At 46.7% G+C, this 14,227-nt stretch overlaps 1 protein-coding gene across 1 annotated transcript in view; it reads right to left on the reverse strand.

Moving 5' to 3' along the window:
* Positions 1–15: 15 nt before the first annotated feature.
* The window catches only part of LOC120032502 (regulatory-associated protein of mTOR-like), a 178,314-nt gene continuing 164,102 nt past the window's right edge, over positions 16–14,227 (reverse strand). Inside the window, exons 30-36 of the mRNA XM_038978613.1 lie at positions 10,522–10,572; positions 5,257–5,363; positions 3,822–3,949; positions 1,803–1,889; positions 1,477–1,593; positions 1,062–1,191; positions 16–795 (exon numbers count right to left, since the gene is read on the reverse strand). Of these exons, the coding sequence (XP_038834541.1) occupies positions 727–795; positions 1,062–1,191; positions 1,477–1,593; positions 1,803–1,889; positions 3,822–3,949; positions 5,257–5,363; positions 10,522–10,572 (689 nt within the window). The 3' untranslated portion in view covers positions 16–726. The remainder of the gene's footprint in view (positions 796–1,061; positions 1,192–1,476; positions 1,594–1,802; positions 1,890–3,821; positions 3,950–5,256; positions 5,364–10,521; positions 10,573–14,227) is intronic.

Below are 14,227 nucleotides of genomic sequence, written 5' to 3' on the forward strand. Positions count from 1 at the left end.
GTTCTGCCCCTGAACAGGCAGTTAACCCACTGTTCCTAGGCCGTCATTGAAAATAAGAATTTGTTCTTAACTGACTTGCCTAGTTAAATAAAGGTAAAATAAAAAATAGTGGACATCTGTATGGGCATCGGTTTGTGTCCAAGGCTGTGGGCCAACTTTGGGCTCATCTGTGCTCTGTTCTACATTTCACTTTCTCACACACCAGATGTGCCCCGTAGTCCACCATCTTGTGAGAGAAAGTCTACTAGCTACAGCAGGGGGGAGGGGCTTCAATAAGGGTCATGCGGGTGTCCGTGAGCCACGCCTTCAGGTCCAGAGTCGTGTGTGAGAGAGGGAATTGTCTATCTCTCGATAACCTCTTGACCCCGATGCATAGAGGTCATTCCGAGTTCATTCAAGTAGCGACACCGCCCGTCTCCCCCAGCCAAGGCTGGAACCTTTAAAATAGACCTAATATTCATCTCTGTATACACACAATTAAATATACACGCTCCTCAGCACTGCCAAGTCTACAATCAATAGCTTCATAATAAAGAATATGAATGAAACGATCAAGAATAATAATATAAGTCAACATCATAAACACGAGTTTGTCAGCAGCCATCACTATAGAACATTCAGGGGTGGTAACAATTGCATATGTACATTAGAAGTCATTTACATCCTGGCTCCGAGGGGAGAGGGGTCAGTGGTCAAAGGTAAAGTTCGGGGGGGGGGGGGGGGGGGTTATCTGAGCCTCTTCTCCGCTGAGTAGATGGACATGTAGTAGTCGTTGCTGCCCACCGCCAGGTGAGGCTGTTAGGAAATAGGGAGAGAGAAAGAATACTCGTAAAAACATTCCTTTTCCAAACCATTCCGTGTAATTAGGTGTGATGAAACTACATGTACAGTTTAGTAGGCTCTGCAGAGTATAGTTTAAGAGACATAGGGATAACTCCTTGTACCCACGCAATTCCAACTTATTCACTTTAATGCATTATTCACCCAAACTGTAGTTCCCATGTTACGTTATCTAGTTGGGATTCAGACTATGAATGAAGAGAGTAAGAATGGCATAGTACCCAGTAGGGATGGAAGGCCAAACAGCTGATAGCCCCGATCCTTTGGCCCATGAAACCGTCATAATACTTGATGTTGCTGATCACGTCACCGTTGGAGTTGTACACTGCTATGAACTGGTTCATTGATCCACTGGGAGAGGATGGAGAGAACGAGAGAATGAAGGAAAGAGTGAGAAATTAGTTTCATAGCTGCTATACCAAATGTAGCAAACGTTGAAATCGTCAGACTGTCCCCGACCTTTCACCCGTTGATATAATATTGACCACATTTAATTCCTCAAAGTGAGTTTAGACCATAGAGTTTGATAGAGGGCTAAAACGGTTTACATCCACCTAGAGTACTCTATCGAACTCTATGGTTTAGACCAATTATAAAGGCCCTTCCTGCCGCGTGCCGTAAAACCTGTGAACTCACCAGGCGAACAGGTTGGCCTGCGGATGGATGTCCAGCGCCGTTAAACCCTTCACCGTCTGCAGCACGTTCACAGAGTCCGGCGACCGCAGCTCGAAGAACCGCACGTCTCCATCGACACTGGGGAGGAGGATGAAGGAGTCCAAACATTACATGACATGACATGACATCCATTTAGATCTACAGGAAGTAGGCCGCTGGTCTTGGACCGGGCCACAGACGGCGAGAGAACTAGAGCGTGTGAGAGAGTCAAGAATAGTAGTACCACCATATCTGGACACCTGACCGTCACAGAAATAATCCAATCAATCAACCGTTCAAATCACTACCTGACACTAATGATTTTGCCGTCCGTCTGCTTCTGCAGGTGGGCCTTGACCACCCAGGACGAGTGTTCCCGGTACGTCATCACACGACTGTGGGGAGACAGAAGAAAAGCGTCATCAACTTTAGTCCACCTACAACCACGTTGCTGTTCACGGGAGAGACAGAGGGAGATGTGAAAAGTATGCGGCGTGGGTGGATGGACTCCCACACAGTAATCAACATGCAAGACGCCGCACAGTGTAAAAGTGACCGGTGTTTGAGAATTTAAAGCAGTGTCGTGGTGTTGAACGGAGTCTATGTTATCAATCAATCAAATATATTTATGAAGCCCTTTTTACATCAGATGTCACACAAAGTACTATACAGAAACCCAGCCTAAAACCCCAAACAGTAAGCAAGGCTGTAGTGTGTGTATATGGCCATTGGGTGTCGCCCTCAGTACATGGGTATAAGCACTATTGGACAGCCAATCTCCATGGTAACAGCATCCTTGAGTGACTGAGGCACTGTGATTGAAGACTGAGGAGGAAAGTTGCACCTAAGCACAGATCTATGTTCCAGATGACCTAACCCCAAATCTTAGCTTTAAGAAGTAGAAAACAAAATCTGACCCTGGGCCAGCAGTAAGAAGCAAACAGAACGCCAAAGTGAGGACCAAAACCTATCCTTGTTCCCTTGGCGAAAATAGTGACAAACTCTGTGTAAGAGTGTGCATGATTGTGTGTGTGCGCCTGAGTGTGTATGCAATGCGTGTGTTTGCTTAGCCCCCTACTGGTTTAAAAGGAAAGCACATAGGGAACGGGTGCTACAGTCTCAGTGCCTGAGGGGAAGCTCTTAAATTAACATTAAAGATTTATGGGACACTATGCCTTAATTGCCCTGTTTTCTTTTTTGGGGGGAACTAAAATAATGTTTGGCTGTGGGGGGGGGCATTTGAAGATGCACATGACCGTGTGTACACAGGATGTGGCAGGAGAGCTGGGAGCTCCACAGGTGAGAATACAGCAAAACTCACTTTATGAACAACTCATCAATGAAATGATGTACAGTGATATGAGTCATAAAATAAACAACCAGTTTAATAGGTACAACACCCCGTTCACAAAAATGGATCGCTCCTACAGACAGTCAGTCACGTGGCCTTGGCTTGCTATATAAAGCAGGCAGACAGACATCGAGACATTCAGTTACTGTTCGAATGGGCAAAACCAGTGACCTAAGCAACTTTGAGCGTGGCATGATCTTGGTGCCAGGCGCGCCGGATTCAGTATCTCAGAACAACCACAACCACACTGGGTTTTGCACCCACGACAGTGTCTAGGGTTTATCGACAATGGGCGACAAACAAAAAACATCCAGTCAGCGGCAGTCCTATGGGCAAAAACAGCTCGTTGATGAGAGAGGTCGAATGAGAATGACAAGCTAACAGGCAGACCACAAAGACAAATAATGGCGCAGAACAACAGTGGTGTGCAGAACGGCATCTCGGAATGCACAACTCAATCTGCGTGTGGAGCTTTTCCGACACCTTGGAGAATGCCCCGAAGAATTTAGGTTGTTTTGGAGGCAAAGTGGAGTCCGACCCGGTACTAGATTGATGTACCTAAAACTGTCCAGTAAGTGTATATGAGATGACTAAGAAAAAAATTATTAACAACTTTACCTATTTTGCTTTGCTCATACGATTTTACAGTGTGTCTGATGATAACTAAGGGAATTTAAAAAAGCACTCCTGCATAAAATATATCCGATGCTAATGAGGCCTTCATAAAACATTAAGACACACAGCTTCTCTTTGTGCTACTGGGAATAAGCAACCCTATGATTAGTAATGAATTAGGAAGATTAGAAGCACATTCACGTTTACCTCCAGTCACATTTTAGACAGAATAATGTGATGAGGTCCATGTGCGTGCAGGGATGATTCTCATTGTTGAAGCCTTATGAAAATCAAGGTGTGGAGGCAGCATTAAAAGTTTGTGTCTGCGTTTGTGTGAGTGCGCGTGCGCTCGACCACTCACCACTCGTTGGCGCCCATCCTCCTGTCATAGAGGCGGACCGAGCCGTCGCCCAGCCCCGCTGCGATGAGGGACCGCTGTGAGTCACATGATAGGCTAGTCACACAGCTGTCTGCCCCCGTTGGGATGTCCTGGTAGACACACACACACAATTAGTTCAAGCAATGTTGGAAGAATTTAAAAAAATGTAATTACATAGTCGTTGCCGTGACATAGCGAACGTTGTGGTTGTCACGGCGCTCATTAAACTTTGAGTAACTGGCTAACAACTCGATCAATCACGTCTACAGCTGACTGATGGAGAATGTCGTCTGGGTTCTGCCGTCAATACAGCCAGAGACAGGGTAGGGCTCGCATGCTTCCCATACTACTGTCTGTCAAATAAAGGGTTAACAGGTTGAATGGAAAAACAAACCGATAATGTTGAGCCAGGTGCTGAATACCAGGATGCATACAGTGCCTTCAGAAAGTATTCATACCCCTGCACTTATTCCACATTTTGTTATGTTACAGCCTGAATTCAAAATTGATTAAATAGATTTTTTCCCTCACCCATTATTCTGTACAGGCTTCCTTCTTTTCACGCTGTCATTTAGGTTAGTATTGTGGAGTAACTACAATGTTACTGATCCATCCTCAGTTTTCTCCTATCAGAGCCATTAAACTCTGTAACTGTTTTAAAGTCACCATTGGCCTCATGGTGAAATCCCTGAGTGGTTTCCTTCCTCTCCAAGTTTGGAAGGACTCCTGTATCTTTGTAGTGACTGGGTGTATTGATACAGCATCCAAAGTGGGATACTCGATGTCTGCTTTCTATTTTTTACCCATCAACCAATAGGTGCCCTTTGCAAGGCATTGGAAAACTTCCCTGGTCTTTGTGGTTGAATCTGTGTTTGAAATTCACTGCTAGACTGATAATTGTATGTGTGTGGTATAGAGATTAGGTAGTCATTCAAAAATCATGTAAAACACTATCATTGCACACAGAGTGAGTCCATGCAACTTATTATGTGATTTTTAAGCACATTTTTCCTCCTGAGCGTATTTAGGCTTGCCATAAGAAAGGGGTTAAATAATTACTCAAGACATTTCAACTTTTCATTTTTTATACATTTCTATAAAAACAAAATTCCACTTTGAGATTGGCCAGTGACACAAAATCTAAATGTAATCCATTTTAAATTCAGGCTGTAACACAACAAAATGTGGAAAAAGTCAAGGGTGTGTGAATACTTTCTGAAGCCACTGTAAACCGATATGCAAGAAAGCAGGGGGAAGTATCCACAGTTCCAGAGTGTCATAACGCTCCCAATGTACCTATTGGATTTGAGATTTGTCACCTGAGAAATCCTGGATGTGCAATAGGCAACTGTGACATTTCAAAACAACGTCATAAATAAATAAACAGGTTATTTATGTTCAGTGTGTTTCTCTTCACCTGGACCTTCATCTCCCTCTCCGTGTCCCAGATCCTGATGACCCTCACGTCTCCAGACGTCATCAGCAGCCCCGTCTCCTGCTCCCAGTCCACCACCATGCCTGCACCTAAGAGGACACTGGTTAGTAACACAGACAGAAAGATACAAGGGAGCACACACAGGCGGAAACCAATGGTTACCATTGACAACGACCCAGCTGTTAATGCCTGGGAGTTTGACGCATGATCTACCAGCTGAGCACGGGTTCTGATGGCATCTGCCAAGAGTTCTCAGACACTCAGACTGGCGGATGTAAACAGGAAACACACCATCTGAGTCAACTGTGGGTCAAATGAAAGGTCACTGTCTGACACCAGCCATCAGGATATCACTAATACCTATCCAACCCTAAGATTAGGGGGCTAGGGGTCGATTTGGAAGTGGACAAAAAGCCTTTCAGACGGTTGCCAACCCTGTGATTCACAACAGGCTGGGGTTAAAAGACCCACTCCTCTAGGGCGGCGCACAATTGGCCCAGCTCCGGATTAGGGGCGGGCTTTACTTTGCTCATCGCACTCTACTGTCTCCTTGTGGCGGGCCGGGTGCCTGGTCATCAGGTGAACAGTGTTTCCTCCGACACACTGGTGCGGCTGGCTTTCGGGGTCAAGCGGGCGGGTTTTAAGAAGCGCGGGTTGGCAGGTCAGGTTTCGGAGGACGCGTGACTCCACCTTCGCCTCCCGAGCCCGTTGGAGACTTACAGTGATGAGACAAGATGGACATTGGGTAGGGGGAAATAAAGGGGGTCAAAATAAATCAAATAGGACCAACTCCTCCACCAGATGTTGCTACTGGCAGGCAGCAGTGACAGGTTCTCACACCCAGAGAGAGAGAGAGGAGGACGAGAGGAGCCCTCAGCACCTCCATATGCTGCTACTGAGTGTGTGACACCCGGCAGAGGGCCGGGGGCGTAGCCTAACCTTGACAAACAGGCAAAGACTGGCAGAGGGAGACTGCTTCCCGGAGTGTTGTACTTGTGCTGTGTGATAGACAGGTGTGGAGAGGAACAGGGGATAACTCTGAAAAAGCGGCTACGGGCTTTGCAACACACACTGTAAACACACACACTTTCTCTAAGTGAATCGCACACAGCTTCTCTTCCTACTTTTCCACCTCCTACATATGATCTCCTTTCCTCTTCCCCATCATCAACAATCCCAACCCTGTTCTATCAGTCTGGTCCAAATCCCTCACAGCCCTGTTTCAAAGCCCCAGTGTGGCTAGCTCTGGCGTCACAGCTACGCGGGCTGTTAGCTAGCTCAGGCTCACATGCAGACGCGTGGGGGAACACTTCACAGAGTGTACTCAGTCACCCACAGAGCTGGGACCCTCACAACACACAAACTTCTGTGATTCCCCCGTTAAGCACACGCGTGCACACACTCACACACAAGCACACACACAGAACGACTGGCCCCATTCAGAGACAGAGGAAGAGGAGGCATTCCTTTGAAGTCCGGAGCTCTCTGTTAGTGAGAAATCTCTGGTTGATGAAGAGAGAGGAAGAGAATGCAGCAGAGAAACCCTGACCTTGTTTATTCTTACTATTCCAGGCAGATAGTACTAAAGTCAATGAATACAAGCAAGGGTTGGAAACCCCAAACATTTTGTTCTGAACAGAAGCACAATTTTGTTTTAGTTCCATTCCAATGTTCCGACCAGCATAATAAAGTTCTGAACCGGTTCGAACCAGTACCGGTTTATATATACACTGAATAAAAATATAAACTAAACGTGTAGTGTTGTTCCCATGTTTCATGAGCTGAAATAAACGATCCCATTCATTTTCCATATGCACAAAAAGCTTATTTCTCTCAAGATTTGTGCACAAATTTATTTACCTCCCTGTTAATGAGCATTTCTCTTTTGCCAAGATAATCCATCTACCTGACAGGTGTGGCATATCAAGAAGCTGATTAAACAGCATGATCATTACACAGGTGCACCTTGTCCTGGGGACAATAAAAGGCCACTTTAAAATGTGCAGTTTTGAGGGAGCGCGCAATTGGCATGCTGACTGCAGGAATGTCCACCAGAGCTGTTGCCAGATAATTTAATGTTAATTCCTCTACCATAAGCCACCTCCAAACGTAATTTCAGAGAATTTTGTAGTACATCCAACCAGCCTCGCAACCTAACCTAGAAAAATAGCTGGCAGGCAGACACTGGAAGGAGAAGTGTCTGTGTGACAGAGTGAGTGCTTTGAATGTCGCTTTTTGTGGGACAAAAAAAGAGAACGTTAATAACCGTCTCTCATGCTTTTAAAATAATAGTTATGTTCCCGAACACTAGAGATAACTTTCATTACCGGTTCTGTTTACGTTCCTCAAAAAACATAATTCTTTCCAGTTTTCGGTTTTGTTCTCTGAACCGGTTCCAACCCCTGCTTACAAGTCAACACACTGACTAAACCCAATGCCAGGAGAATAAGAGAACAAAACGGTCCACCCCATCTCGCTTGCTTTCTCTCTTTCCATCCCATCTTTTTTATACTCCCACTCCTTCACCACCTCAGGTTTTCCTCCACTCACTCCATCACCTCTCTTTTCTTCACTCCCTCCATACAGTTCAACCGTAACCAACTCCACTCAAAAACATTTCTCAGGCGTTGAAAGATTTCCCTTGCTTTAGGTCACATCAGGGTCAACGCATTGAGTTCATACACAGACTCTATATGCTACTAGTCAACTTCCCTAAAATGAGAGAATCAATCCCAGTTCCCTATGGCAGCCTAACCAGTGAGGCAGGGATTTGAGAAGTCCACACAGAAATCAATAGCGACATTATGTATGGAGATGTGTGACTGAGGGAGTGGATGAGGGAGTGCAGCCTAGGCATTGCTGCCTCGTCACAATCGGATTCTCAGGGTTCTTCTTATACACAGGGGAAAACCTCCTCGAATATATACTCTACCTCTCTCCCTCATTCTCACACTATCCCTCTCTCCCTCCATCTCAAATTCCCTCCCATCTGGAGGCCCATTGTTCTCCTTAATAACGACTACAAAAGCGGCTAATGATTTAGTTAGCATTAGCATCATGTATAATTGAATGGATATTCGGGGCTGCCTGTGCGTGGGTGTTGCTGGTGCATATATGTGCTAGTTGAGGTTAGCCCTATAGCTAGCGTTTGCATAAGCTAGCGTTAGCGGTCTCCAGTGGCTACGATAACCCCATTCCACTATTCACCTCTGCCCCTGGCTCTCATCCCTAATCCCCTTCTATAGCGCTCCTTATATATCCCTCAGTGTCACGTTATATTTCCATCACTCGTTATTTCTCTCTAGGGGACTAGCACTGCCTCTGCATTCTCATTCCACACCATTAATCACCTGTTGATGGACTGGCTCTCACATGCCGCAGGTTATTAAAGACTGCGCCCCGACTTCACACTTCCCTCCTCTCTCTCTTTTATTCCCTTAATCGTGTTTGCTTTGAAAGTGTCCTCCAGGACCCAGGTGATGGAATTAACTAGGACTACGCTGCACAAGCCTGTAACTAACGATGAGGCCGTCACCATGGATGGGGTTGATTTGATGGACACTGACACCGGTAGTTTATGACGCTTTTGGCGCTAGGCTAGTTAACCTGTGAGCTGACGAGAGAAAAAAAGCTCTAGAGTGGAGCCTGTATTTAACCTGTATTACAGGCTAAGGGACTCTGAGTGTTAGATCAGTGATTACTAAAAACTTTGGCACAGATATTTGGGTTGGGTCCAGAGTCGCTGAGACATCTGAGCCTTCTCTCATATTCAGTCTGTTTTAGTTTCTGTTTGTCCCTCTCTTCGTCTGTCTGTCCTCCCCCCTCTGTTCCACTCTCTGTGTACTTATCCTCTTTTAGTCCTGCATCTCCCAGCCACTACCTCCCAGAGGCCTTTTTAACAAGCCTCCAGCCATCCAGTGTATGTGGAGTAGGACTGCCCTACTTTCACTCAAACTTCCCCAGTCTCGTAAGAAAAAAAGAAAAAAAGAAAAGAAATGAAAAACTTCCTCAAGCTGCAGTAGAATGAGAGGAGAGATAGACGAGAGAGAGAATGAGAAAGGGGGGAGAGCGCAAGATGTTATAAACGACATCTGCATGAGAACTTAATTAGGTCTGCGCTCTGTCTGTGTGGACGGGAAGTCAATGTGGGTCTCCCTCTCCGGAATGCTAAACAAACACTAATGATAACTCCATAGGGTATAATGAGGGCTGAGAGGGAGACGGCGCTGCTCCACAACAGATAGAAAATAAACAGCACCCAAACAGGCAGGCAGGCTCTCCCATCTCTCACCCATCGCTTTCCCCCTCTCTCACTTTCCTCCGCTCTCGGTCAACCCCTCACTTTCTCTCCTCTCTTTCTCTCCCTGTCCCATCCATCTCTCTACCCTCCTTCCCAATCTCTATAGTCTTCATTCCGACACACTTCGCATGCCAATTCAGCTGCAGGGGAAAAACCCAAGTCTGGATGAAGACAGTTTTAAGGCCCCTTGCTTGGCTGTGGAGGGAACTAATCATGGGTACTGTAAGGAACTAATCATGGATACTGAGGCCAGTACCCATGAACTAATCATGGGTACTGGCCTCAGGGCTAGAGGAAGGAGGTCCATTAGTTCTACTATCAACATCCCACATTACCAGCAGGCCTCTAATTATACACATGATCCTCTAATTAGATGATTGAGGATGCCCTAAATATAATATGTTATAACCCATATGGGGGTGCCGTGTTGACAGTTGTAAGACTAATGGGGGTTCCCCGATTAGTACACGACTCCCACTGGAACTCCTGCAATTCCAACCCTGCAACGATACTGGGCCGATAGAACCAGAAACGGCACGTTCACGCTGGAGTTGAAGCATTGCTCTAACTACGTCTACACAAACGTTTTTTGTGATCATTTATTCATAAGGGTACATTTTTTTTTAACAATTCCTGAAAACTAAAATGACAATCACGCTATATCTGTGTGTGAAAGCTTACAGTTCAAACTAGACAGTCGTCTGGGCAGAGTTTGTCACCCTTCATGTCTGTTTTGTACATGACCACTGGTAGGAATACATGATACCAGCTTTGGCCAGTGGAGAGAGGGATACTGAAGAAAGGGAGGCCTGGGGGGGTGGGGGATCGTCAAATGGAGGGATGGACGGGTCAGGTTACAGGAGGAAGAAGTAGTGCAGGGGGCAGACTGCTGGAGTTTGTGCAGCACACTGAGTCAGGCGAGAGGGAAAGACGACGGCAGCACTCACCTCCCTGTCCCTTACTCCTGTCAAGATAGATGGAGACCCGCCTGGCCAGACCTGCAAGGGGAGGAGCAGAAAGGAGGAGGGAGATGGGGAGGCGCCGGGGAGGGGGGAAGGAGAGTCAGAAGCACATCAGCCCCAGCACGTCACACCGTTAGCAAGGACCCCCACATGCACAGACACACACACTCACTCTGACGCATACACGCAGTCTCGCACTCTCTCTGTGTATTAGTTTGTGCGAGTCTGACAGACAGACGGAGACCGACAGACACAATGAGCAGCGGAAGAACAAGGCCACAGTTTCCCCAGCATGACATCTTCCAAATGAACACCACTGACACGCCCGGATCAAAAACAGAGATATTACACTACTGGCTGTGCATTTAAAACAGGCTCCAGATAGCTACACTCCATCTTAAATCATACACTGCTCAAAAAAATAAAGGGAACACTAAAATAACATATCCTAGATCTGAATGAATGAAATATTGTTATTAAATACTTTTTTCTTTACATAGTTGAATGTGCTGACAACAAAATCACACAAAAATGATCAATGGAAATCAAATTTATCAACCCATGGAGGTCTGGATTTGGAGTCACACTCAAAATTAAAGTGGAAAACCACACTACAGGCTGTTCCAACTTTGATGTTATGTCCTTAAAACAAGTCAAAATGAGGCTCAGTAGTGTGTGTGGCCTCCACGTGCCTGTATGACCTCCCTACAACGCCTGGGCATGCTCCTGATGAGGTGGCGGATGGTCTCCTGAGGGATCTCCTCCCAGACCTGGACTAAAGCATCCGCCAACTCCTGGACAGTCTGTAGTGCAACGTGGCGTTGGTGGATGGAGCGAGACATGATGTCCCAGATGTGCTCAATTGGATTCAGGTCTGGGGAACGGGCGGGCCAGTCCATAGCATCAATGCCTTCCTCTTGCAGGAACTGCTGACACACTCCAGCCACATGAGGTCTAGCATTGTCTTGCATTAGGAGGAACCCAGGGCCAACCGCACCAGCATATGGTCTCACAAGGGGTCTGAGGATCTCATCTCGGTACCTAATGGCAGTCAGGCTACCTCTGGCGAGCACATGGAGGGCTGTGCGGCCCCCCAAAGAAATGCCACCCCACACCATGACTGACCCACCGCCAAACCGGTCATGCTGGAGGATGTTGCAGGCAGCAGAACGTTCTCCACGGCGTCTCCAGACTGTCACATGTGCTCATGTGCTCAGTGTGAACCTGCTTTCATCTGTGAAGAGCACATGGCGCCAGTGGCGAATTTGCCAATCTTGGTGTTCTCTGGCAAATGCCAAACGTCCTGCACGGTGTTGGGCTGTAAGCACAACCCCCACCTGTGGACATCGGGCCCTCATACCACCCTCATGGAGTCTGTTTCTGACCGTTTGAGCAGACACATGCACATTTGTGGCCTGCTGGAGGTCATTTTGCAGGGCTCTGGCAGTGCTCCACCTGCTCCTCCTTGCACAAAGGCGGAGGTAGCGGTCCTGCTGCTGGGTTGTTGCCCTCCTACGGCCTCCTCCACGTTTCCTGATGTACTGGCCTGTCTCCTGGTAGCGCCTCCATGCTCTGGACACTACGCTGACAGACACAGCAAACCTTCTTGCCACAGCTCGCATTGATGTGCCATCCTGGATGAGCTGCACTACCTGAGCCACTTGTGTGGGTTGTAGACTCCGTCTCATGCTACCACTAGAGTGAAAGCACCGCCAGCATTCAAAAGTGACCAAAACATCAGCCAGGAAGCATAAGAACTGAGAAGTGGTCTGTGGTCACCACCTGCAGAACCACTCCTTTATTGGGGGTGTCTTGCTAATTGCCTATAATTTCCACCTTTTGTCTATTCCATTTGCACAACAGCATGTGAAATTTATTGTCAATCAGTGTTGCTTCCTAAGTGGACAGTTTGATTTCACAGAAGTGTGATTGACTTGGAGTTACATTGTGTTGTTTAAGTGTTCCCTTTATTTTTTTGAGCAGTGTATATGCACCCTACGGCCTTGGCCAAAAGTAGTGCACTATATAGGGAATAGGGTGCATTTGGGATGCAGATTATATCTCATCCAAAAGCCTGGAGGGCAGAAGAGTCTAAATCCCCTGTACCACAGGGAAGACGAGTGTGTGTGTGTGTGTGCACCTTGTTGAATGCACGTGTGGTTGGTGTTCACGTATGCGAGTGTGAATGAGTGTGTATGTATGTATGTATGTATGTACACTGAGTGTACAAAACGTTAAGAACAGCCTCATAATATTGAGTTTCACTCCCTTTTGCCCTCAGAACTGCCTCAATTCGTAGCGGCATGGACTCTACAAGGTGTCAAAAGCGTTCCACAGGGAAGCTGTTGTCTCCAATGCTTCCTAGAATTGTGTCAAGTTGGCTGGATGTCCTTTGGGTAGTGGACCCTTCTTGAAACACACGGGAAACTGTTAAGCATGAAAAACCCAGCAGCGTTGCAGTTCTTGACACACAAACCAGTGCGCCTGGCACCTACTACCCCATTCAAAAGCACTTACATATTTTATCTTGCCCATTCACCCTCTGAATGGCGCACATACACAATCCATATCTCATTTGTCTCAAGGCTTAACAATCCTTTAACCGGTCTCCTCCCCTTCATCTACACTGATTGAAGTGGATTTAACAAATGACATCAATAAGGGATCATAGCTGTCACCTGGATTCACCTGGTCAGTCTATCATGGAAAGAGCATGTTTCGCACATGAATGTGTGTGTGTCCATGGGTGTACTGCGATACAACAGGACTAACTGCATATAGCATAGTGACAATTAACACCAATACAACTATTACATTGTGGAGGAGCTGGCAGCCTTGTTCTGCTAGAGGAAGATGAAACATAAAACCAACAAAGTCAACGTAGCAGGAAAGTAGCAAGCCAGAGTTAGAAGATCTCAATGAAAGGAGGCAAAATGACGAGGAATAGCACCCGACACAAGTTACTGGATGGAGGGGAGAGCCTGTGTTATGGAGATGGGGGAGATTTGGAAGGTCTGTGTTTGTGCTTCTGAAGCAGTTACATATCGGTGCCAACGATGATCTCACGATGGCATCTGTTCATTTGAACGGCGCTAGCTTGAGCTGTGCAGACCCTCCCTACCCGTCTCTACCCGTCTCTACCCTTCTCTACCCTTCTCTACCCTTCTCTACCTCCAAGGTAAAGTGGCGGTTACCCTGCTAAATCCTGATTGCGGAATACCTGACAGCTCTCCCTGTGACGCTAGTTAAGTGTGTCGCCTCTCAGAAGGTAGCCTGAGCAGGGACGCTGCTCATCTTTGTTAAGGGGGACACACAGAACACACATACACTCATAAGAATATAATTAATTTTTTATTTTACCTTTATTTAACTAGGCACGTCAGTTAAGAACAAATTCTTATTTTCAATGACGGCCTAGGAACGGTGGGTTAACTGCCTTGTTCAGGGGCAGAACGACAGATTTTTACCTTGTCAGCTCGGGGATTCGATCTTGCAACCTTTCGCTTACTAGTCCAACACTAACCACTAGACTACCTGCCGCCCCAGAGCGTGTCTCATTCTATGACTCTACACAGAGCTGTCAGAGCTAACGTCCTACCAGCTAGCGCACTCGCCTGCCCTCCTCCTACACGCCCACCACAGATAATAATTGAATGTGATTCAGCTATGTATTGAATGTCATACAACAGCT

This window comes from Salvelinus namaycush, chromosome 39, assembly GCF_016432855.1.
Source record: "Salvelinus namaycush isolate Seneca chromosome 39, SaNama_1.0, whole genome shotgun sequence".
Lineage (NCBI taxonomy): Eukaryota > Metazoa > Chordata > Actinopteri > Salmoniformes > Salmonidae > Salvelinus > Salvelinus namaycush.